Here is a 27134-nt window from a genome sequence, read left to right as displayed (position 1 = left end):
CAAATTCCCATGGTTTAGGAATATACAGAGAATATAACTAAACTGTGCGATTTGGGGATGTTTTGAAGCGACCTCCACTTGAGAGAAGTCTGGCATTTAGTCTCGGCTATTATGTAAAAAACGAAACATGTAGCAGCCGACAAGTGCATCATTTTGATATGGATGTACACATTTATACTCCCCATGCTAAATTGTTGATATAGATTGGTAGTCATGTCCTCTTAAATCAACCCTCTTAAACCATTAACATTTTTCCAGGTCCGACAGGTTCATGTGTGGAATGCTGGAGTCTGAAGAGGGAACAGATTCCACTGCACAAGATGTTTCAAACATCAGTGTCCCACAACAGGGAGAATATACCTCACAGGCAGGTAAGAATAGAAACATTGATGTCCCTTGATCCTCTCTATCACTGTCCATTGTCCACAGAGTCTCGAGGGGTAACCACTTCCTCTGCACTAGATGCTTCAAACATCTGTGGCTCATAGCAGGGATTATATACCTCTCATACTTGTGGGAATAGAAACATTACCATCCCTCCCCTAAGAAATGCCCTTTATGTCCCCTCTGTCACTGCCCATTGTCCACAGAGCTTGAAGAGGGACTTAATTCCTCTGCACTAGATGTTTTAAACATCCATGTCTCACAGGAGGGAGAATTGATCTCACAGACAGGTAAAAACTGTTCCACATCATTAAGAGGCAGAGGAGGAAGGTTGGGTAAAAGAGAGATACAGGGTGTGTGAGATAAAGAAACAGAAATAACAAACGGGAGAGAGACAACATATGTGACATGATCAAGGGGAATGAGTCACATGTCGGCCCTGGTCGAAAATGAGTTTTACACATGTTTCTAAAGAGGACATTTATGGATGGCGGAAACCTTCAAAATACGCCTAAGAATACGCCTAAGAATACGCCTAACCTTAGACGTCTAAGATGCAATCTTAGACGTCTAAGATGCATTCTTAGGCGTCTAAGATACATTCTTAGGCGTCTAAGAATTTCATGGTAGACTTAAATCAACGAATCACAGGACCAGAAATCCCAAACAACCAATCATCTTAGGCGTATTCAATTATTGACCAATGAAATCTTAGACGCCTAAGATTTTACACGCCTAAGAATTCTTACACGCCTAAGATTGACCAGTTGACCGTGACTAGTGATGGACGGTATCGCAAATTCGATCAAAACGCATCTGACGGACGCTGTGCGTTAGAGAATACTTCGCTGGGTGGTGTATTTTTAGTCAACTCCGTTTCTCTCCATAGCCATGGGCGTCAATCCCAGAGAGAAAGGGGTGATGGGGTAGGGTACATGTTCTCCCATCTTTCGGCACAATGGCCCATTGTTTTGTTCTTTTCAGCCACTTTTTGACAATTCAGGCGGAACAGGGTATTTTGTTCATAATAGACTTTTTTCATTTGAACATAATCTAGCAGTTGATGTTGTTGTTGCAAACTGAGCGCGCAGTGATAAAACAATAATTTGTTTTAAATATTTTGTTTTTCTGATGACTTGCAGTTAATGTAAGATTTCTATTTGTATGGCTATAGTGTAAATGATGATGACGACGATGATGATGATGGTGATGATGATGGTGTTGTTGTTGATGATGATGATGATGATGATGATGATGATGATGATGATGATAGAAGGAAGGAAGGTTTTTATTTCAAACTCTAATGGTGACCCGCAGGTCAAATTGCTAGAATTGAACATTAATAATTATTAAACACACCTAAACAGACACAATGCAATTTGCAGGCAGCAGCTTAATCAGCGCCAATATTGCAACATTGAAACAAACAACTATACAAGCATCCAATCCAACCCAAACACTCCCCCAGTAGGCAATGAGGATAAAGTGCCTTGCCCAAGGACACAACACGTTGGCACGAGCGGGGCTCGAACTCACAACCTATGTATTATGAGTCGGGCGCCTTATCCACTCGGCCACACTCGGCCACACGTGCTGATGATGATGATGATGATGATGATTGATAATACAAATGATGTCAGATGATTATTAGAGTCGTGGTGGTGATGATGATGGCAGTGATGAGGAATTGAATTTTATTTAGTATGAAATCTACACCCCCCACCCACCTAGCCAATGTTGTTTTGATACTGAGATAGGAACGGACTAGTATTGGCTCCAATATTCATTGGGGGAGGGGGTTGCAAGCAATATGAAACATTAATGTTTGCCACTCATGTTACTTGTTAATGTTTAAACAAAGAGCACGTGTCTATGGTGTCAACTATACATGTACCCTGCTCATTTTTCATGTATATATATGTTTTTTCTTAACTCGTGTGCTATGACTGAGCCAAAAGGACATCATCTCCAAATACACAGTTAAGAGACCTCGATGCCTCCATTCAACAAGAAAGTTAACCGGACGGTGTAGGGTATGATGCGTTTACATCCAATATGTTCAGAGGTCAAGTTATGAGTGTGCACACATCATAAGGTCAACCAACTATGTCTTTATAATTCGAACAGCGTGTGACATGTTTTCGCCAAGGCCCCCGGGCCAAGGCCAAATTGTCTTTTATAATTGAAGAGATCAGATATGCATAATTTCAGTCTGCAAGAAGACAAGAGGTCAAATTTGTCTATGTTAAAAATAGAATCATGGAGGTATATAAATATATGCTTGGCATGTTTGTTCCACTTTGTTGTTTGTGTATTAATTTTCATCATCATCATCATCATCATCATAATCATCATCATCATCATCGTTATCATCATCATTTAGCATCATCATCATCGTCGTCGTCGTCGTCATCATCATCATCAACATTAATACCTGACTACTACTAGCCACACCAAAACAGCACACCGAAAATAAAATCAAAACAGTTAATCAATTTTGCTGCAAGTTCAAAGAAAATTAATATACAAATATTTAAATTCGTGTTTTATTTAAACGTATCTAATTGTAATTTAAACACAAGCATGACAACTGCTACATTAAGCTGAATTGAGCTATTTTGAAAAGAAATGTTGTTGCGGATTCTCTACCACACATTTCAAGCTGGATTGGCGCCAATGTCCATAGCAATGGAGGGTTATAATTTTCCCCCAAGACGCTCCCGGATCCCCCGGCATTGCCACTGAATTTAGAGCATGTTATGGTTATTTAAAAGGTGCCCTGTAAAGATATTGCTTGTGTCCCTTTTCGACCTGCCAAAATTGTTTGCACCCACCCTGTTTTATAAAACAAATGTCCCTGACGCAAATTTGACCCTCCACCACGCCACAGAACTTGTAGATGATGTTGAAGGCTATGTTGGCAACCTGCTCTATAACCTGGTACAAAATGGGGCGATTTGCCATTCTGCGGATTATAATGGCTCTTCTATTCAAACTTATTCCTATAGATAACCTGAACTGAACCAGAGATGACGGAACGGATTATCCCGTGGTACTTTCGATCACTGCGCATGGTATCTGTAATACGAGCTGCTAGTAGTCTTCCAAGGTGCTTTTAAGAGCTATTGTAAAATCTTAGGCGTCTAAGATTTCATTGGTCAATAATTGAATACGCCTTAGATGATTGGTTGTTTGGGATTTCTGGTCCTGTGATTCGTTGATTTAAGTCTACCACGAAATTCTTAGACGCCTAAGATTGCATCTTAGACGCCTAAGAATGCATCTCAGAGACGTCTAAATCACATTGGTGATACCGTCCATCACTAAAATGTCAATCTTAGACGTGTAAGAATTCTTAGGCGTGTAAAATCTTAGACGCCTAAGATTTCATTGGTCAATAATTGAATACGCCTAAGATGATTGGTTGTTTGGGATTTCTGGTCCTGTGATTCGTTGATTCAAGTCTACCGCGAAATTCTTAGACGCCTAAGATTGCATCTTAGACGCCTAAGAATGCATCTTAGACGTCTAAGATTGCATCTTAGACGTCTAAGGTTAGGCGTATTCTTAGGCGTATTCTTAGGCATATTTTGAAGGTTTCCGCCATCCATAGACATTTAGAGTTTTCAGAAACTGAAAACCCCATGTTGATACGACTTTTCATTCTGAAGTTACGCCAATTTATCAATCGCTGAAAACAAAATAAAACTAACGAATGTTAACCCTTTCTTTGCCAATATCTCAAAATCAATATTAGCAACATCCGACTCATTTCCCGTGATCGTGTCACATATAGGCTTGAAAGACAGGACATATTAAGGGAGAACAGGAGCAGGAAAGGAAGATTATGGCATAATGGTTAGGTACTTGAGTGCGATACATGAGTGCGATACATGATATTCCAGGTTCAATTCCTGGCGGTTGATATTGGCTACTTTGATATTGAATCTGTAAATTCAGACTTCTGCTGTCCTCCATAGTTAATTTAGAACTTGGTAAATGAATCATGAAAGTGCTCCATCCTTCGGAGAGGGGGTGTTTAAGATCAGTTATATAATTTGTTGGATTAATTTGATTTTGTGATATGATTTCAGAAATGGGTTTTTGATTCATCATTCAATGATGCATCACCAGTGACTGCATTAGCATTACCCAAGTTACCCGTCAAACTATCCAAGACATCCATGTATAATGGACCTGGGATGTTCCTGGCTCTGGCTTACCAAGATGGCAGTATTAAACTTTTACATAGGTATGTATTTCTTTGCTCGCTTCTTGGCATTACATAATCATATGGCCATGAAGTGTTTTTAATTGTTAATGAAAAAAAAAAAGTAAAAGTTCATGCCTGTATTTTACAGGCTGGAGTGCCTGTCTCTCTTTCAAAGGGACTTAGGGTCAGACTCTGTAGAATATTGTTGCTGGTTTTGGGGGTCCACCACTCTTCCCACCAAACTTTCTTTCCCAGCATAAACTGGTAGCCAATTATACACTTGGGTGGAGAGATACAATAGAGCACAATACAATAGCATCACAGCTGGGGCTTGAGTCCACAACCCTCCCATTATGAGTCGGAACCTGTTACAGTACCTCTAGGCTACCGTTGATTTATGACAAATTTGTATCATGTTGTAATTGTCTACTACAGGAATACATTGAAGCCTTATGCTGCTTTCAAGTATGAAGGTGTGAAAGGTGATTCAGGACCACAAGGTGAGTTACTTAGGCATATGCTTATATATATGTGACATTAGTAACATGTCTGCAAATTTTTACATAATTGTCTGGCAGTATAAGAATGCTACATTTTAATGCAAACCCCATCAAAGGCGGACATCTGGTTACAGAGTTATAAGCAATTTATCTTGGCTGAAAACAATATAAAACAACAGAATTTGTAAACTGTTTTTGCCAATATCTCAAAAACAATATTATCGACATCCGACTCATTCCCCTTGATCATGTCACATATAATACCTGAACACTACCGACATACTGTGTGAAAGTAAGTCAAATAAAAGCATGTATTGTTTTGGGCTAGAAACCTAAACCTGATGGAAACATTCATACATAAACACTTTTTAATTAAAAAAAAGCTTCATGTACAAGGAAAAACAATTATGTACATGTATCTCATGTATCTCTATCTATCTATCTATGCTAATACTGGAACAGGACCTGAGAAGGTATACTTGTCCAGGGTGGCAAGGTAACATCACATGTGTTCACATCGAGACAATCGTGCAGACAATATTTACAGTGCAAGTAAAAATCTAACAGCTGGAGAAGCTAGTAGATCACGATGGGCTGTTGCTGTTGACTGCAGCCGCCAAGTCGTGACCTGAAGTTTGGATCTCTGGGTCTATTTACGGTGATTTGTCCACTATTAATGAGAGTCCAGAGACCATGTTGGAATGCTGTATGTGTTGGGATCTGAACTAGGTAGACTGGAAGATCAATAGGTTAAATACTAATGAGTGCTTGTTCTTTTGATTTAATATAAAATGTCCGCTCATATACATTTGTAGTACCAAAGGTGAGCAATGGGCTGCTCCAGTTGCAATTCACATACCCTATGGAAGACATGATCTTAATCTTCCACATAGGGATTGTGCATTTCAAATGGGGTTATCTGTATACCTTTGAAATTTACACCCCTATGTGGGAGATCAAGGTCCTGTCTTCCATAGGTGATGTATGGATTTCAACTGGAATACCCTATTGAACACTGTGAATATGTGATGACAAAGTGATGTGGCCAACTTGTTGATACTTTGCATTCAACAAATCGTGTTTGGTTCATTACAGCGAAAAGACAGAAGTTGTACAACGGCAAGAATTTGGTGTTCATGGAAATGTCCACTGCATGTTGTAGTATCGTTGGATTGGATAGGAGGGGTGCTTTGTGCTTGATTAAGATAGCACCAACACTGGGCCAAGCATTAGATCAAGGTGAGTTGACCAGACTAGTCTCCTTGAGAGAGATGCCCACCTACAAGAGGGTAACGGTGCTAAATGCCCCCCTCCCAGCTGTATTGAGGTTGAGATTGATCACACAGAGACTATACAGGAGCAGTGAACCTCAGAAAAGTACCTTATTTTAGGAGTTTAATGTCCACACCCTAAACACACCTACATGTGCACCATACATCATTGCAAAGCTTGATATGTCTTCTTAGGCACCAGAACCAAATTTGTTCGATCTTTGGATCGACCGTCGATGCTGCTTCGATGTTTGTTATTAATGAACTAATCACTAATTGATTACAAATTAATGCTAAATTTATAGTGGTCAATATCAATACAGGCAAATATTCGTCCACTATAACAATTAACAATGTTTAATTGACTGATTTTATAAATAATAAGGATCGAACAAGCATTGAAAGATCGAACTAATTTGTTTCCCTTGCCTTAAAGGTTAGACATGATGTAGAATTTTCAAGTTGGGAGAAATGTGTTTTTGGACCATTTTGGTCAATAAATCTCATTTTTAGGCAAAAAATATGATTTTTGAGATAACTCTATTTTTGACATCTATGTACCAAGCCTCATCCATATAATCATGTTTTATACCTGTGAGTGTTTTTTACCAAAGTGGCCCTAAAACACATTTCTCTCAACTTCAGAATTCTGCATCAATGGTGCATGATGTAGGTGTGTGTAGGGTGGGGACATGAAGTCGCCCAAAAATGTGGTTCCGCTGCTCTTCTACTTTCAAAGATTAGAAAAAAATCAGTTGCCAGCTTTGCATGCCTTTCCTATAAACAGACTACTTAAGTTTTATATTCCATTGACAAGATTATTCATCTCCCTTCCCTCTACCCCTCCCTTCTCCCCCATGCCTTTAAAGAATATATTTGATCTGATGTTTGTTTGATCAATTGTTTGAATTTTTATTTGTCTGATGATTAAATGTATTAATTGATTAAAAATGATTTAATCTGTTTACAGACTGTGTCAAGCAGTGGTTGATTGTATGAGGAAGTGATTAATTAACTTGATTGATTGATTGATTGATTGATAAGTGTATCGATTGGTGAATGTTCTGTACTGACATACAGCTGATGGAAATGGCAGATATGATTGTTTGTTTGATTAATTGAATGATTATTAATGGATAAATGTATAATTGATTGATGTTTGATTACGACAGGTGCAGCAAGAACACACACCATAACTCAGATTGTGAATCTTCTAGAGTATTGTATGGTGACAGGCTGTGATTGGTGGGACCTGCTGCTTACTATAACCCTAGGTAAGGCACTTACAATCCAGTCATAGGGCCAGCCTTGTTTCTTTTATCCAAGACCAAATCCAATCCAAAATGAGACTGTTTGCCGATGATAGCATTTTTTACAAGAGAGATTGCAAATCTGAAAGATCATAATATAACAGATTGGTCATCCACCTGGCTGATGCACTTCAACATCAATAAGTGTGCTGTCCTAACAATAACAAGGAAGCGTAGAATCACCCATCACCATTATAACATCTCTGGTGAGCCCCTTGAGAGGTTAGATCATCACAATTTCTTTGGTGTGGAAATTTCGCATGACCTTCGCTGGGCAACCACTGTCATAAGATCAGACAGAAGGCTAACCGTACACTTGGGTTACTTTGTCGCACACTATCCCTCATGTAAACAAGATAAGAAGGAAAAGGCATACCAAGCCCTTGTTTGCCTGTAGTTGGAATATGCATCTGAGACATGGAATTAGTAATTGCAACTTTATTTCTCTATCACAACAACAATAAACAACAAAACAAGATTAGTGAAATGTGGGAGGTGAGAAGGAAGCAAAAAGCATGTGAAACCTCACTCCCTCCCCTTGGTTAAGTTAAAAAAAAACATAACTTGATACAATAATGCTCAAGGCAGTCTTTGGTGGATAGTGCATTTTGCATCAGAAGTCATCAGTTACATAAAAGTCTTACCTTTTTTTCTGTATTCTGTAGGTATGGTAGACACAGTGATTGACAAACTAACAGAGGCATTCAACAGACAAAGCAAACCAACACAGGAACTCCTATTCACAAGATTTGTGGCTCTCAAGGCATGTCTACACAGGTAATGAAGCACAATAGAGCAAATAGTGTCATTTTAGTTTAAGGTTGGTCTGAACCCTGGAATTATGGAAAATTTCGGGCCTCATAACTGCTGAATTGTTGGTGTAAAGTATATAAAATTATACATATTTAGCATGGCAAGACTTGATAAATTCATCTGTGAGGTCAAATTTGGGCCAAAATGCCATTTTTGGCCCAAAATCCAAAAATAACGTTTTTTGTCCCATTTCTTTTTCGTTCATCGTAACAAAAAATTCTTGGGCCAAAATGTTTTTTTTATTAATTTTAAAAACTAGATAAAAATATCTAGGAGCTGTTTTTTTTAATTTTGACCAACTTCACACCAAAAATATTTGAAATTTGCTTTTTTATGATTTTTTTTGAAAATTCAGTAGTAGAAGTACACTAATTCATAGTAGAACCTTTATCAAAAATTCGCCATTATTATTTGTGATGACAAACCTATTGTCTGTCCAATTAACTTAGACACCAAGTTTTTGTTACTTATTTGAAAAAATATCCACTTTCAAAGAAAGTCATGAAAGAAAAGTGTTAACATTCGCTGAGACCTAACAGGATTTTGTGTGTTTCCAAAGCATTGAGTGAGAGTTTACCAGAAATTCTATTGAAATTGGAACGTTTTTCTCAACATTTTAAAAATAATCTGGTAGAAGTTGGGTACCATTATTTTGGAAGGTCTCATTATACAGATTTGTAGGTATGGTGATTTTGGATAGTGAATGGATGAATAGTAAATTAATTATACTCCTCACCAAAAACATTTTATAAAAACGAAAAATATAATTCAGTTCATAAAATGCAGACAGTGTTTCTAATTGGCATATTTATTCTTAGTGTATTAACTCAGTGATCCCAGCTGTCCTTCAACCAATTACAACAATTCGGCGCGGTATTTGAATCTTCTTCTGTGCATGCTTTTGGCTTGGCCCATTTTTAAGAAAATACAAATTGTATGCCCTATGAATGTTCTGATGTTATTGGTGAGGAGTATAATTCACAATACACTCCAGATGCATAGTAACTTGCCCTATCCTTTGTTATAATGCACCAACTGTGACATCTTTTGGGTTAGGGTCGGTTCATAGTGAATATTCGAAGGCGAATATTCGTTGTCGAATACTTTTTGTGACGTCAAAATATATACGGCAATGAATAAAATATGATGACACGCCGAGTTGAATCGGATTAAATATCGCGCAACTGATAACGAGATACTATTGATTTATATGAAAGGCTCGAGGTCACCTGAATATCGTTCGACGAACGATGATTTCAAAAATCCCCAATGAAAATTAACCCGGAAATTAAACTACACAGTTGTGCAAAATACGCCTGGATAGTTCCAAAATGGCAAAATGGCTGATAACGAACTGAAAGAAAACGTTATTAGTGCGGTACGGTATAAGCGTACCCATTTTATATGACATAAAAATAAGGGACTATATAAAGACGTCCAGAAAAAGGAAAATGCCTGGCAGGCAATAGCATTCCAATGCTGTAGTGTTGGTAAGTTATGTTTTATGCAAATAATATGATATTTAGGCTTACAAACATAACCTACAAATGTACAAGTGAACGGTTCATTGTTTGCTAAATCCAAGCGAGATCACCCGAAAATCTATGCAAGGGAAATTTCTACTGCTGCTGATGAAAAATCCTAGAGTGCGTTTGGAGTTTTTTTCTGCACTTTACCAGTAGGCCTAAAAAATTCATAAAAAAATAAAAATAAAATAAACATTTAGAGCTCATCTGATCCACTTTCCCAGGAAATATCGATACTCCTTAGTTTTATTCCCCTGACTTTCCAGACATAATTATGAGTAAACATCAAAATTAATGTTTACAAAACAATCAAATATATATACATTCGTTTGCATTTTGTACATTAATATTAATAATGTACAAACATTAAAAAAGGGGGCCTAAGAGTATGTCTATTTTAATCATATACTAATTCCGCCATGCCCAAATATATTTTATATATGAAATCGTGTAAAATTGACCCCTTGACTATGGAACCCCAAATTCCAATCAAAAATAAAAACAACTTTGTTATCAAATACACTAGGACAATACATTGTATTACAGGAATTTAATAGATGGTGCATTTTAATAAATAAATAGATTAACACGGGTAATGGATTTAGAGAAATATTTGGCAATACCGGATTTACCACAGAGCCAGTGAATGAAGAAATTAATAAAAATAAAAATAAATTAAATGAGAAAATGAAAGCAAGGACATTTGGTGAAGTATTGTTTTAGAATGCGAAGGAGTCCTACATGTTTGTATCGTGCACAAATTATGATCCGAGACTATTTCATTTGACACGGGTGTATGGATTTCAAATGATCGGTCCTATAATAGATATCGATTAGAGAATTACAGCAAGAGGCTTTGAGGATGCCGTAATCCTCTTGACCATCAACCAATCAGATAGACATATTTCAGAAATATATTTGTAGAGTTGAAAATCTTTCAACTCTGGAAATATATATTTCAAGTAATCTCGTTTCACATTTAGCAGCACTTTGGCAGGCAATAAAGCCACGAAGGGACGGTAATGCTAATATACGATTTCAGTCAAATATTGGTGCAAATATACGATTTCTGTCAACTATTTGGCTATTCTTTGCCCAAAATTATGAAATGTATATCAGTAACAACTCTTAGGAGGGTTTTAGAGTAATTTTAACGAAATAATGAGGTAAAATAAAAGAAAACCCACTTACAATTTTGGACATGACGCTTAACTGTGGTGTTCTATAGGGAATTAAAATAATTCAAAATCGTTGTCCTAGCATCCTCTTTTTATGACATTTTTCAGTACATATCCACGAAAAAAGCATATTCCCCAAATTTCAGTTGATTCCATTTTATGCTTATGAAGTTATGCATGATTATGTGTATTACACTGCTCCATAGACAATACGTTGTAATTTCGTTCTGGTGCACCAGAACGAAATTCAAATTTCGCGATATCTTTGCTAAACGAATTAATCTGCAAGAAATATTTTGTACATCAACATTATGTAGCCAGAGTATTCCAGTGATATAAAAATCTCAACTTTTTTTGAGAACAGTGGGGGGATGATGCTGTGGATCAGGAAATGCCCCTTTAAATGGCTCGATTCACATTAGGTATAAGTTGGGACATTGTCAGATTGTTTGAACATTACAAATACAAACAATAAGGTTGAAAAAGAAATAGCCATTTAAAAATGATTTTAAAAGATCGTCTATTTGTAGCTTTATGACACTGAATAGACCAAATATCTGCCTCTGACGAAAAAAATGTTTTCCATGCAGATTTGTTTTTGTAACGAGTATGTCATTTCAAAAATAAAGAAAAAAAAGGCGGATATTACTTTTTAAAAACTCAACGCATTACTATTAATAGGCCTATAATTATAATTATAATGTTATACTTGATTAGATAACAATTAGCCATGTGTTTGATAATTACAGAAAACAAAATATGCAAAATGCTTCTCAAAGCAAATTAAATTACTTGGAATATGATTGTATGGTGTTAAAGTATGCAGTTTAAAGTGAATTGTAAACAAAATGTGAAAAAAGAAATGGACCTCTTGCATTATATGACCACTAGGGGTCACTTATATTAAATTTGCTCCTCCTGATCATCCTCCACCCCGCAAATTATGCTAATTATATACCAATTATTCAAATGTTAATATTATTTTACAACAATTATTATGCTTACTGTATTGGTCTCATCACAAGCTTTAGTTTGACACCAAATTTAACTACATAGGCTGTAGGCCTCCCTGTGGTAGGCCTATATTATGAACCCCAAAATGTCGCGCGTACATGTTACATCTCCACTTAAAACGCATGGCCACTTATTGACTTATTTATTGACTTATTTATTTCTTTATTAACTTATTAATTAATTAATTAATTTTTATTTTACAGACATTAAATCATGACAGTAGTTCAATATTGAGTTTACCTATTATTGTATTGACTACGTTAAAGAAATTCTCTAAATTTTGTTTACCTAGGTCAACGGGCAATACTGGTTAACAGTCGGGCAACGCTGTGAATTGTAGAAATATATCTTTCTCCGGTTCATAGTTTTATATTCGAAGCCGCATATATTTTGACGACCAAAAAGTATTCGAAGCCGAATATTCGCCTTCGAATATACACTTTGAACCGGCCTTTATAGAGGTTGTGCATGAAATTATTGATTGGCTCCAAACAAAGGATTTGAACCGGTGTCCTTCACCGAAATCATGGCACAGTGCAGTCCATTCAATCAAATATTTTCATCGACCTATTTGATCGTAGTGTATTTGTTATGCGTGTGAGACGACCTCTCGCGGTAGATGCAAACATGCTTTTGATGAATGCATTTGAGTAGACCGCCATTATTGTGAATTAGTAAAAGGATCAAAGAAAAGAGGGTGGAATCACTGATCAAAATGCATGATTACAATGTTCAAACACCCCTTACTGTAAATAGATTATCCCATCAAAAGTTTCAAGTCATGAAGAATATTCGCCTGGTCCCAGATATCTTGCTGTAAATCGGTCAAAATTGAATAAAAGTAGACAAGGAAGAATATTTTTTCATCGCTTTACTAATAATTTCTGTTAGGTCTGACCGTGTTTAGCAACTTTTCTTTCATGACTTTTTGCCAAAGTGAAAACTTTTCGATATAAATCATAAAAACCGGGTGTCTAAGTTATTTGGACAGACAATAGACTAGTGAACAATGTGTTTTTGATATTTAATCCCTATCCATCCTGCCACTGTTTTTCCAAACTATCCAAATTCTTCATAAACATTTTTGTATTTTTCAGGTTAAGCACAGGAGGAGGAGGCAAGTCAGTAGACTGTTATTGTAAACTATTACTCCAGGCTATTGCTTCTGTATTCAGATCACTACTTAGAAATCTGTCAACACAAGACAAAGGACCAGCGGAAAAACTCACAGGTATGATAATCTGTGTACAGTTGAAATCCATACACCCCCTATGGAAGACATGAGCTTAATCTCCCACACAAGGGATGTGAATTCAATTTGTGAGGTTATCAATTAATGTGCTATTGCAGATGAAATCCATACACCCCCTATGGAAGACATGCCCTTAATCTCCCACACAAGGGATGTGAATTCAATTTGTGAGGTTATCAATTAATGTGCTATTGCAGATGAAATCCATACACCCCCTATGGAAGACATGAGCTTAATCTCCCACACAAGGGATGTGAATTCAATTTGTGAGGTTATCAATTAATGTGCTATTGCAGATGAAATCCATACACCCCCTATGGAAGACATGACCTTAATTAAAGCCATGATTTTTCCGTGTTACAAAATTTAAATTCCGTGTTACAAATTGGACCATTAAGTGATTTTCCGTTTTACATTATAAAGCACTGAAAAGTGCATACATTCCCATACAAGCATGTTTTTAAAAGTGTAATTTGTCTTATATAATTATATGTACCTTTTTACTGTAGTCTCCCCTCAACATCCCCATTAAAATTAAGCATCATCTATTGTCTTGTGTGTACTTCCGATAGCTGTATCGGACAGAATCTTGCATCGTAGGCCTAGAATAAATGCTAGAATGAATTGTTTAATGGTTGATTACTGCAAAATTATCACTTTTTGTTGTTGTTTTTTTGCAAATCAACACAAAAGTTAGACATTTTACACAGATTTTCACTACTTTGTGGCATTTTCAAATTTTCGTGAGCAAACCCTGAATTCCGTGAATTTTTCCGTTTTTCGTATCACAGAGAAATCATGGCTTTAACCTTAATCTCCCTCACAGGGAGTATGAATTTCAAATGAGGTTAACTGAATGAGTGACTCCATTTGAAATCCACACCCCTTTTATGGGAGATTTGGATCATGTCTTCCATGTGGGTGTATGGATATGGAGTAAACTAGTTCAAAGGGTCACTAGTCTGAATGGAAAATTTAAAAGAAATAATAATGGCTGTAGTCAAAAAAGTTTTAGAGTCTGGATTTGTGATAACATATCCCTCAATCATATGAAAATCAAGAGTTTTAGAAAAAAGATTAATTTTCATAGCATTTATTTATTTAATTTTGCTAGTAAATGAAATGTATGAGAAAAAATTCTTATTAAGTGAAATGCACACAGCCTTATGCACATGGGACATTCATGTCTTAGCTCCTACTCCCTGAGTTCTTGTTAAATTACTGTATGGAATTCAGGTGACAACTCTATAGTCCGAAGGTTCCCGAATCCGAAGGCTCCTTAGTCCGAAGGTTCGCTAGTCCGAACACATAATTTACCATTCGCTAGTCTAAATTATTAAAAAGGTTCGCTGGTCCAAATTTCAGGTTCTCTAGTCCAAGGGTTCGCTAGTCCGAATAATAAATAAGTTTCTCTAGTCCGAATATAGAATAAGGCTTGCTAACCCTGACCGTGACCCTAACCCTAAACCCTAACCCTTACCCTTATTCTATATTCAGACTAGAGAACCTTCGGATTAGCAAACTTAATTTGGTTTTCGGACTAGAGAACCTTCAGACTAGCGACCCTTCGGACTAGAGAGAAAGCACAGGAATTCAGTGTGCAGCAGCAATCTATAAAGTGTGCAGAGGCCCATGGATTTGTCAGAGTACACTATAAATTACTAAAGGGTTTTCTTGGTGTTTTTATTTGCAGTTTTATGTTCACACAGTACAGAGACTGACCTGGATAAAGTCATGATGAACTTGGACACGAAGGAGTTTGTACTAGAACAAAGTAAGTAGCAGAAATAAATTGTTGCATACTGAAAATCTCAGAAGATCATTTCTTCCATACTCTGCATTCTACCAGCACATGTTCCTAATCAGGTGTTGCAGAGCTTTATTAAGTGGGAGATTAATAGCTATCTTGTGCCAACCAGTTAGTATTACCTGAATATACGACTGCTGTTTAATGCCTCAGTTAGCCTTTTGACTAATTTAATTTGCAAAAATCTAACTTTTTTTTTTTTTTTTTTAAGCTTGTGAAATGCTTTACACATGTGCTGGTAGTTATAATTCTTACCTGGGTGCCTACCTGTTACCTGACAACGTTGCCTGAACTCTAACCTAACCAAACATCAAAAAAGCTTAATTCACAAAGCATCTGCAAGTGCAGGTATCCCACATGATGTGATTGCATCATCATATGAGCAGTCATATGGTCACAGAAAGCTTGGCCAGCCAAGGTAGACCTGCGTGTCAAGATATCCCTGTGCACGTATCTGCATGGCACCCGAGGGGTCAGTGGTTCAAAACTGCACCTGAGAAAGAAAGTTTTGTCTTCTTCTTTCTTTCTTTCATCCTTCTTTCCTTCCACCTCACCAAAAAGCACCAGGGCCATTAGGGTTAATGGATAACTGCTGTTAATGCCTACTCCCTATTCCAGAAAAATACAGAACTATTTTTTTTTTTTTTTTTGAATAAAAATATATTATCCAGTTTTGCCACATGAAACTTAGCTGAATCCTAATCCTTTAGTTAGTCCTAACTAGCGATAAAAGTCAAAGTAATAGTTAGCCAATTTTTGGAAATAGGGACCAAAAATATGCGTTTTTAGGGTGTTTTTTGTATGCTGTGACAATCAAGCTCAAAGACTTGTACTAAGATTAATTTCAGTTTATGCATTCTAATTTTTGGAAAAGACATATTTCATTCTTTTAACCAACCATTTATTAAAAAAGTGAAAATCAGAGCAAAATTTTGGCGTATACTCAAGATTTTGAATGCCTAGACTTGTTCCAAGTCTTTGATTTTTGTGACTTGATTGTCAGAAAACATGCCGAAAATGCATGTTTTTGGCTCTTTTTTCAAGTAATTAGTAAAATAGTGAACTTTTTCTTTTATCTCCAGTTACGACTAAATGAATGATTAGGATTGAGCTTTGTTTCATTTGGTAGAACTTCATAATAATTTTTTAATCCCAACAAAATTAGTGCTCTATTTTTCTGGAATGGGGAGTAGGTTAGTCCAGACATAAGGAAACAGTAATTGTACACGTCATAAATACTCTCCACTTTGTTAATTTTCAGCCACCCTTCAGTCCTTACAGCATCTCATTCAGTTCATTGCAGACTATTCATTGTCTGTGTTGAGTTCAGTGCCGCTTACAAGTGCACATTCTGTTAAGCCAGGGGTGAGTACACAAATCAACTTTTTATCATTTTGTTGTGTTGGAAATTATTAAAGTTTGTCTAATATTTAAGAATGCAGGTCAGTAATACTCTGTGGTATGCAAAAATAATTGACATTTACATGTGTTCGAAATAAGCATGTAGAGTTAATCTGATTAGTAATACTCACAAATATTTTCAGTGAAACCATTCTCTGTCACCAGCTTTGTAATTATTCTCTTGGTCAGCTGACTCTAATTCTACAATAATACTCTACTTCTCTAATCTTGGAAAAAAAGTCTTAGAACGCTTTCGTGTCAAAAACGTAAAACTGACACCCCCTCTCCCTCGTGCAATGGTGGGAAATGCCAATTTCTTCCGGGGTTTCCTGATGTGTTCCAGCGTTGATGATGTAGATGTCATGTTTGTCCATAAACAAAATACTAGTACACTTCATTTCCATGATCATTGCAATATCTGCATGGAATTTTGACAAAGTGTGCCAAGTGTTCTAAGTACTTTTTTCCAAGATTGTTGATCCATTAGACTTATTTACTTGTGAGTTTTTCAATTGGTCCTTTATCCTAGTGTTGAAAGATTTCCATTGGAATAACCCATTTTTCAGTCATGATCAAATGCAGGCAATGTTAGATTACTCTGATACTCATGTTTAATCCAAGTCTATCATGGGCCATGCCTTTTTCATGATATCAGAGACTGCATTCAAATGTGTAAGTGACTATGCAATCTGACTCTTTGTTATTGCCTTGTGCTACAGGTGAGTGTTCTCAAGGATCCTGCCACACTATGTTTGCTGAGAGAACTACTGGTTATCATCAGAATTTGGGGTCTCCTCAACAAGTCTTGCTTGCCTGTATTCTCTACAACATCAGGTAGGTTGATAGGGTTATGTGTTAGCTTGTAGCAGAGAACAATTCCAACCTGGAACAGGCTATCTGCGGAAGCAGTTGCAGCACAATCTGTCAACGTTTTCCAGGCCAAAATGCGTCAGTTCTACAGATCTTTTTACTTGCACTGTTTATTGTTCTGCACTCTGCACATTTATAAGCATCATCACCTTACTCCTTGGATAAGCTTAGCTCTGTTAGGAGAACAACACTTGAAGACTTGATTACTATTGGCTTGTAGTCAGCTCTCCACAACATGGAGTAAGTCTAGCCGAAACAGGTTTTTTTTTGGTTTCAAGAGAGAGTCAAATCTCAGAACTCTGTATGAAGTTAAATTCACAATAAATGCACACACTAGCAGACGACACTATGGCGGGCTAATGGGCTATTCCAGTTGAAATTCAGGGGCCACTCAGGGAATATATATTTCAAATGGAGTTACCTGAATGGGTGACTCCATTTGAAATCTACACTCTCTCTATGTAGGAGATTAAGGCTATGTCTTATTACAAAGGTGTATATTTTCACTAGCACAATTGTCACTTTCAGAAAGAATAACTGGGTTGTTTTTTTAAAAAGGCATGAAATATTATCACCATGTTGAACTATTTGTGCTGATAACTCCTTGTCATTACAGATTCTTTGGATAGCTTATCTCTTCTCTTCAAGTTATTAACACAAGTATGGATGACCTGCAAAGATGACACACAAACAGAGCTGGATGACTCTATCATTGGTAAGTATGGAGGGGGGGGGGTACTCATAATCACAGGTTTGTTTGGCGGTTTCTAAATTTTGTGTAACTTATGCAACCTGGGTGAATCATTCAGCACTCAGCCAGTGACCTTCCATGATCCACATTGCAAGGCTACACATGGGTTGCATTTACAGCCTTTTGGTCAATGACCCCTTTTTCTAGGTCAATTTTGGTATATGGATGAGTGGGGTTGTTTTTTGTTTTTTGAATTTTTGTCACAATTTTAAATAAAACAAATTTTGCCTCACTTTAACAAAAGTTTTGAAAAATTTCCAAAACTTTTAGGAAAGTTGTTAAATATAGGACCAAATTTCTTGAAAACGTGTATACTGATTTTTCCTGATTGGAACTGGCTATGAGGAGGGGACAAGTGGGGGCTGCCTTCCTTTGCCATCCCCCCTTAGCTATGCCACTGAAAAATGTACTATATGCTCAAATTCCATTCTGAAGTTTTCCATGTTTTCACTTCCAGATGAATGTTGTCTTCTTCCAAGTCAAATCATGATGCAGAATTTGGATGTCACACCTGTCACTGAAGGTAAGGGTCTTTAACAGTTTTTGTCATGAAAATTTGATTATGTAGGTTTTTTTTGGTCATAAAAGTGTATCGTTTCTTAACCCTTACGCTCTTATGCTTTTTGGAGAATGGAAAAGAAGAAGGAATAAAGAGAGCAGATGAACAATTAAGAAATTGTTTCTTTTGGTCAGGATTCGAAACAGAGACCCTTTCTGTGCCAAACACTTGGTGTTTCACTGGCTCAGATAATACTTTCCGCATTACCTGCTACGGTTGTTTGATGTGATCATTTATTAATATTTCTTACAAAACATTATAATGTTCAATTCTAGACCTGAATAATATCAACAGCTATCACACTAATAAACTGAATGTACACATATATTTTGTAGCAATTTTTAACATAGATTTTTGTTTCTATATCAAATTATTCATCTTTTCTGCTCTTTTGTGGTAATTTTAATTCTATAAACTGTGCATTTCTGTGCAAATTGAAGGTGCTATTTACATATTTTTTAAATTTAAATTATCCAAATAATATGAGTTCTGCCATAAATTTTATGATAAAAAGGTGTTTTTTTAATTCCCCTGTCATTTGTTTAGTCTGTTTGCTGATGTTCTAATACCATTTTACAAGTGTCTACCCCTTGTAAAGATGCAAACAAGATTTTAGATAAATAGCACCATCATTGTTCAACTTTTATTAAAAATGGCTCAGTTTTACATGCCATCAAACAACCGTGCTGCATAATCCTAAAATTGTGGGATATCCTAAGATGTGCGCATACTTCACTAGCAGCATGGCTGCACTGTTATTAAAAAGTAGGGAGTTTCAGGTTTGTCTCAAGCAGACATGTCTCCCTCTTGTGAACAAGGTTGATGGGATTTGGTTTTCAAGTAGATGTGGTTGCTATTATAGTTGTTTCAATTAATGGAAATTGTTTGAGAGATGGGGTGAATAAGTCTGAACATGCTACCTAAAGGGTCTATTTCCTCCTTGCCAAGGAAGCATAAGTTTCCTTGACTACAAGATCCCAAGCAACCATGGGTTGGTTTTCAAGGTGCAACTCTGTAGTGAAATTTAATGTCATGACATAGGCCAGCAATGGGCTAGTCCAGTTGAAATCCATACACCCCTATGGAAGATTAGGGATTCAATCATGTTTCACCGTTGTTCATCACCGATTAACAACGATGAGTCTGCGTCGTCTGAGTGGTTTACTTTGCGAGCCGAGCAGTCCGGCGCGTCTGCGTGGTTTACTTCGCTCGGGCAGCTCCCTTGCGAAGTAAACCACTCAGACGACGCGGACGCATCGTTGTTAATCGTTGATGAACAACGGTGAAACATGATTGAATGGGAAATGTGGGACATTTACATCAAATTTTAATTTCCGTATTCTTTACTCAAAATTAGTAATAACTGTCAGGAAAGGTTTAATGTCTGAATACAATATCATGTCAAAATTGCTCTGTTAGCCTGACAAACAGAAGAAATTTGTTTATTTAGTAGGTGCAAGTTCAGTTGGAACGTATGTAAACATTACAAATATGCCAAAAATGAGTTGGTGCTCTTGGTTCTACCGTATTGGAAGAAAAAAAAACCTAGTCGTAGGAATGTGCAATATATGTTTGTCACATAAAATCAATATTGACAATCACAGGCCCATACACAGGGGTGTACACCCCCCCCCTATTTTCAAATATAAATTAAGTCTTCAGCAATCGCAATTTGCAAGTGTAGCAGGAAAAAAATTAGGTTTTTATTATGTTGGGTCAAATTTTGGGAAGAAGCTCCACTTTTTACCGAATTGCCCCCCTTCCTTGGAAAAAAGTCCACTTTAAAAAAAAGAATATGCACTCCCCAAAAGCAATCGTGCATACGGGCCTTGAGCATCCGATATCTGTGTATGAGATGTTACACCAAATATTTTCAAATATAAATTAAATCTTCTGCAATCGCAATTTGCAAGTGTAGCAAGAAAAAAAATCAGGTTTTTATTCTTTGTTGGGTCAAATTTTGGGAAGAAGCTCCACTTTTTACCGAATTGCCCCCCTTCCTTGGAAAAAAGTCCACTTTTTACAACAAAATGTGCACTCCCCAAAAGCAATCATGCATACGGGCCTTGTCCATCCAATATCTGTGTATGAGATGTTAAAACCCATCAGCTACTGGCATACTTAGTTGTACATTGCTGAACCTTCTATATGTTTCTGTTTGTTTTGGGGGGGATTTTTTTTGGGGGGTTAGTGCTGCTTCTTTTTTCATGGTTGGTGGAGGTTGTGGTCAAGATTAACATTTACTTTGCTAATGCATGTTTTCAAGAATAATCTAATCATTTATGATGATACACAATATCATTGGGCTATTCCAGTTGAAATCCATACCCCCTATGGAAGGCATGACCTTAATATTCCATACATTCAAATGGGGTTACCTGAATGAGTGACTTCATTTAAAATCTACACCCCCTGTGTGGGAGATTAAGATCATGTTTTCCATAAGGGGTATATGGATTTCAACAGGACTAGCCCATTATACATTGATTGATTTTCCCTCATTTCAGGTATAATTGGTAAACTCCACAGCAGGCAGACAATGTCCTTTGAATTTGACAGCAACCCCACTCCATTCATTACCCTGGCGACCTTTGCCCCCACCCTGGGAATGACCTTGGGAGCTGCAGACATCAACTCTAGATCATTAGCAGATAAAATCAACCAGAAATCTGATATTGTGAGGAGGCTGTATCTTGGCACTTCACCATCTGAACCACTCAAGAAATGTACAAGGTAAGGATCCTGTGACCTTTGACCCTGGTAATTAACCCTGTAATCTCTAAATTCATTTTATGGGATGGCAAAGTATGGTGCTAAGTATGGAAGGCAAAGTATGGTGCTTGTTCATATCCTTTTTTTTTTTGATTGGGTGGGGACGGGTAGCTGGACTCCAAAACGAAACCCATGAATATATCAAATTGGATGAAACAAGAGACCCAGTTATTTTGGTTTTTACCATTTTTTTGCTATTGAACAAACAAACTTTTTTTGAAAAACTAAACATAATTTTGGGAAAATATGATAATATTTTACAAACGATTTTGAAAATGGTAAACATTGGATGGGTAGAGTAAACAGTAGATAATGATGTCTCCAAGGTACAAAACACACCAAGGATTAAAGGATACCTAGAATATAGAAAAACAGAAAGATTTAATTTGAGCCAGGTATATTAACATGATGTGGAGAACAAGACAAAGATAGATATAGATAAAAAAATAATGCAGTATATAACCATTGAGGTGTACACTGACATTGCACTAGTGAAGATCCAGAATCACAGGGATATTAGACAAAAGTTGAAACAAAAATGGGTAGCCAAATGTGTCCTCTTTTTACTGCTTTTTGAATTTTTCAAATCGTTGAATATGTGTGAAGTTAAGCAACTAAATACTGTGTTTGTTTGTTTGGGTTGTTTTTTCATGTGCGGTATTTTTTAACAATTTACATTGCTTGCATGATTTTAAATTTATACTTTTGATGTTTTCATACTAGACCAAACATAAAATATAAATTTTTGTGCATTGTTATTTTCACGAGTACTAATGAGTGTAAAAATGAATGTTCCTCAAAAATGTCCACATTTACATTATATCATTATTTATGTGTCGTCATATTGCAGGTGTTCGTGTATATCCCTGTTGAATTCACCAGCCAGGACAACACCAATGAAATACTGGGAACAACGCTGGGCAAGGAGCTGCTTATGTGGGGGACTATGGAAGAAAGTTGTACCTGAATCATGAGGAATAGTTCATGAGAACTAGCCAGGACTACATCAGTGAAATAATAGGGGAAAACATTTGTTGATGTTCTGGGTTGAAAACAGACGTTGACAACTGGGCAAATTTTGTGTCCGACTTCCCACTAGAAGCTGGTGGTCTGAGACTGTGCAGTTGTGTCCAAATTAACCTGTTGACCGCTTTCACTTTTGAACAGATTTAGAACATTCCAAGTGTGATATTGTCATTTAACAGCGCGGTATGACACAGGTGCCGATAGGAAGTTATGCTATGACACACGACCAAGTTGCACACAGATATTTGTAATTTTTCAGTCTTCACTAGCAAGCATATCTTACATAAATATTGTGCAGTTGTATAAGACGAAGGATTCAGTCAAAGGGTAGGAGCTGCTTATGCGTTAGACTATGGAAGGAAGTTGTATGTGAATCATGAATGATGAAAAGATAACGGGAACCAGCCAGGACTCACCAATGAAATAACAAGGCAGTTATAATTAAAGACAGAGATAAAAAGAATTTGTCGCGTCTGATGTCACTGTAAATTACGATCCTTGATTGTTTTACACAGGTTAATAGCGCGCAAAAGGAAGGCCAATCTATCTGGGGCCGATCGGAGAAAAGGAATAACAGCAAAAAGGCAAAAAGCAGCTTTTCTAGGCATTGTTGACATGGTGCCTTCGTGAAAGAAAGTTTCGTACTATAAATACCTAACTTTTGAGATGGTTTGCATGTTTAAAGGTGCAAAATTAACAATAAGGCAGCCGGTTATACCGCCGCTTCAAGCAAGTCATCATCACAACCACTTGTAAACAAGCCATGCTCGAGTTTGATTGACAAATGATGTCAGATCCGATAAATTCTTTTTATCCCTGTCTTTAATTATAAGCTAGTATCCCATGTCAATTACCCCTCCGGTTTTCAGACATCGCTGAACCACACAATCAGAAAAAAACAATGAAACCTCAAAAAAATGATCGCACTCTGCATACTTTTCTAACTGCTTTTCTGATTGGTTGCCTTGATATAGGAGTGTATGAATGTATTATAATAGCTTACCATTAGTTATTAATGTGAGAAAGACCTGAATAAATTAAAAAGACGCCAATAAATGATCAAGATTTGTTTTGTTTTTATTTAATCACTGTGGTAGTACTTCTGACAATTATTTCTCAAAAAGCTACTCGCAGACATTATCCTTTAATGAGATTTTTCAATATCTATAAAGGTAAAAAAAGGACATTGTCAACAGGAAGTAAAGTGCATACATCAGTCATTCACCAGTATCACACCGCTGATGACGGAGTATGGTTACTCTGAAATTATTCGGACAAAAACGTGAGTGTTGTTGACCAGTTTTAAACTTTACCGTATAAATCTCTACACTCTCAATATCTATATTAATTTATTTGTGAATTAAAGTGCACTAATGCAGTTTATTCAGGGCTATCAACTTTTCGGAATTGCTTTGCGTGAGATATTGTCAAACGGTAATACCTGGACGGAAATATTGTTTGTGGACTAAAATTGTTAATTGTTAACGTCCGATTTCTTTCGCCAGGGCACCCGAGAATCTTAAAAGGATGGGAGTGTATCAGATTCATAAGGGGACAAACATGAACTTTTTTTTACAATGTGAGTGATTTTACAACCGTGGCATGTGAAAGTGACCAAATGCATGAGAGTTAACAGCTCAGCTGGTGTAATACAGACCGCAAAAGAAATAAGGTACCAGTTATTCTCACCCCTGTATATCCTAAACAAAAACATATGTGTTGTAATTAGAACTATTAGCCAAAAGCTTCATCTTTTAACTCCTAATTAAGACCTTGTTTGTTAAAATCCAAAACCCAAGGAAGATGTCAGCCAATTCAAAAGTTGCAGTTTGATCCATTGGATGCTCTGATTTGGGTAGATGTACCATACAGAAGTCCCTAGTATTTACATGAGGTTATACAGAGAGTAGTACATCCTTGAGAGGGCACTCTATTAATGTGGTTTATTTTATTAAACCTCATTTAAATACTTGGGACTTCTATATGATACATCTACCCTGATTTGTACACAAACATCAAACAAAATCACCAGGGCCGTGTTTTCCATTGATGCAACTCTCATTCCTTCCTTTGGTTTTATATCACTGTTAGCCGATTTCAACGAATGAGGTCTTAAATCAGAGCTAAAGCGTAAAATTTTGAGCCTCTCTAGTGTCAACTGCAAGTAACTTTGTCATTTTACTTGCACCTCCGCATCCATGTGTACATCCATATCAAAACGATGCACTTGTCGGCTGCTACATGTGTCTCATTTCACAAAATAGCTAGGAATAAATACCAGACTCATATCAAGTGTAGGTCACTTCAAATCATCCCCAAGTCAAATTATATAAGGAATGATCAATGTATTCCTAAACCATGTGACTTGGGATGATTGGAAGTGACCTCCACTTCGGAGATGAGCCTGATATTATTCCTAGCTATTATGTGAAATGAGACATATGTAGCAGCCGACAAGTGCATCGTTTTGATATGGATGTGCGCATATACAGTTCTCTTTCTGTACAAACTTTTTGGTACCATGTTGAGTTCCCCACTGACATATTTCTCTGGTGCGATAATTGGAGGGTTGCACCTATTAAGCAGAAGCAGACATATTTGTCTTTGTTTAGGATATACAGGGCTGATACAACTGGTACCAGAATTGTTTTGAGGTCTGTATATCAGTCCTAAGAGCATGTGGCTTTAGCCCCTGGATTTATTGGATTTGGGTGGACTGCCCAGGTCAGTATTTGTAAAATTGTTCTGCTGTGATCATATATTTTTTATTAAATTGGTGATTCCATGATCATGCAGGTGTAAACTCTTAAACACGATTACAAAAGACTTTTTCCCAACTTTAGCCATTATTATTTTTTTAGTATATTCAAGGTCATTCTCTGTGATCAAAAGTTACCAATGCAATTTTTAAAGCTGTAAATTGTGTTTGATAAAGACCTTCGCTCTTTTTTCTTCTTTTTTTTAAAATTTAATTTTTTATTTCCTTTTTTTTAATTAATCAATTTATTTTTTTGCAAAAAAAGAAGAAAAAGTCCAGGATCGGGCCTAATTTTAGGGTAGGTCGGCTTACGCCAATCAAACAATTTTTTTAGGCCTACTAGAATAATTTCAATACATATAGGAAGCCATACTCTCCTCTGCCTCCTGGAATAATTCAATGGTATCAAAATATTAATTTGTGTTCTGTGAGCACTGTTAATGCTCCAGGAGCACTATAACACTGTGATTTTATAACACATATTGATCCAAGAGCACTATAATGCTTATTGCACTAAGAGCACTATAATTTGTGATTTTACAACACTTAGTGCTCCAGGAGCACTATAACCACTTAGTGCACTCTAACAATTAGTGATCCCGGAGGATGATAACACTTATTGATCCAGGAGCACTATAACACCTAGTGATCCAAGAGCACAATAACACTTAGTGACCCAGGAGCACTATAATACTTAGTGACCCAGGAGCACTATAACAGTTACTGTTCCAGGAGCACTATTACACTTAGTGAATAAGAGCACTGTAACACTTAGTGCTCCAGGAGTACTTAACAGTTAGTGATCCAGGAGCACAATCACACTTAGTGATCCATGAGCACAACACATAGTGATCCAGGAGCACAATAACATTTAGTGATCCAGGAGCATAATAACACTTGTGCTCCAGAAGCACAATAAAACCTTGCGCTCCAGGAGCACTATAACACTTTGTGATACAGGAACACTCACTTATAACACTTTGATGATGTCAGTCTACACTCTGGACCATTTTTTTGCATCTAAAATCCGAATCCTAGAAATTTCACTTGAATTGCTTTTGTGATAGGACTCAATCTAAGGCACAAAAAATCGGACCACCCACATTAAAATACTGACACTAAAACATTGCATTTATGCCAACGTTTCCAAACTTTCTTAAGCGCAAAGGCAGTAGGTATATTATCCATTCTCAAATCTAAACATGCTAAATGCTATCTGTTATGAAACAAAAGACCAAATTTAACTTAAACTTAGTACTTACAACTTTTTACAATCCGGGTCTCGAAACTAGATTTCAAATGAATCTAATGTCGCCTGTACTTTGATGTTAAGACCCTGGATGTCCAGGGACGGCGGTCAGGTTGATATACACGAGATCAGACTTGGTACCAATAAACGGCAATTGAACCAGTTTTTCATTACAATTCAAGAAAATTATGAAAAATTACATTATTATGGTATCGTTGGGTGGTAAACCTATGGAATCAGATTTCATGATAGTCGCACGACTGTGGTGGGTTTATTTCGTATTATTTATCTTTGTTAGTCCTTTGTTCCCATGTTATCTTATTTTGGGCCTTATTTCCTCCCTTGTATAAAGCGCGGTGATTCAGAGTATTAATCTGTAGGTGTCAAACTTTGCAACATTTCTTCAAGCTTTCAACTCAGTACGACAGCAACTTAGCTCACTTCCGGTAATTTTTACCGGCGTGACCTCTGCTGTTACGT

General features: G+C 36.8%; 1 protein-coding gene across 1 annotated transcript in view; it reads left to right on the top strand.

The window, feature by feature from the left end:
- Positions 1-23706, top strand: part of LOC140163120 (mediator of RNA polymerase II transcription subunit 16-like) — a 38524-nt gene extending 14818 nt beyond the window's left edge. The window contains exons 9-22 of the mRNA XM_072186495.1: positions 259-371; positions 4479-4636; positions 5033-5097; positions 6193-6336; positions 7541-7642; positions 8344-8455; positions 13307-13440; positions 15155-15235; positions 16530-16633; positions 17389-17503; positions 18156-18254; positions 18748-18813; positions 21357-21582; positions 22472-23706. Of these exons, the coding sequence (XP_072042596.1) occupies positions 259-371; positions 4479-4636; positions 5033-5097; positions 6193-6336; positions 7541-7642; positions 8344-8455; positions 13307-13440; positions 15155-15235; positions 16530-16633; positions 17389-17503; positions 18156-18254; positions 18748-18813; positions 21357-21582; positions 22472-22595 (1643 nt within the window). The 3' untranslated portion in view covers positions 22596-23706. The remainder of the gene's footprint in view (positions 1-258; positions 372-4478; positions 4637-5032; positions 5098-6192; positions 6337-7540; positions 7643-8343; positions 8456-13306; positions 13441-15154; positions 15236-16529; positions 16634-17388; positions 17504-18155; positions 18255-18747; positions 18814-21356; positions 21583-22471) is intronic.
- Positions 23707-27134: the final 3428 nt, after the last annotated feature.

The sequence above is a fragment of the Amphiura filiformis genome, chromosome 10 (assembly GCF_039555335.1).
Source record: "Amphiura filiformis chromosome 10, Afil_fr2py, whole genome shotgun sequence".
In the NCBI taxonomy this organism is placed as follows: domain Eukaryota; kingdom Metazoa; phylum Echinodermata; class Ophiuroidea; order Amphilepidida; family Amphiuridae; genus Amphiura; species Amphiura filiformis.
Note: the sequence above shows the minus strand (reverse complement) of the source record. Positions and strands in the feature narration are given on the sequence as shown.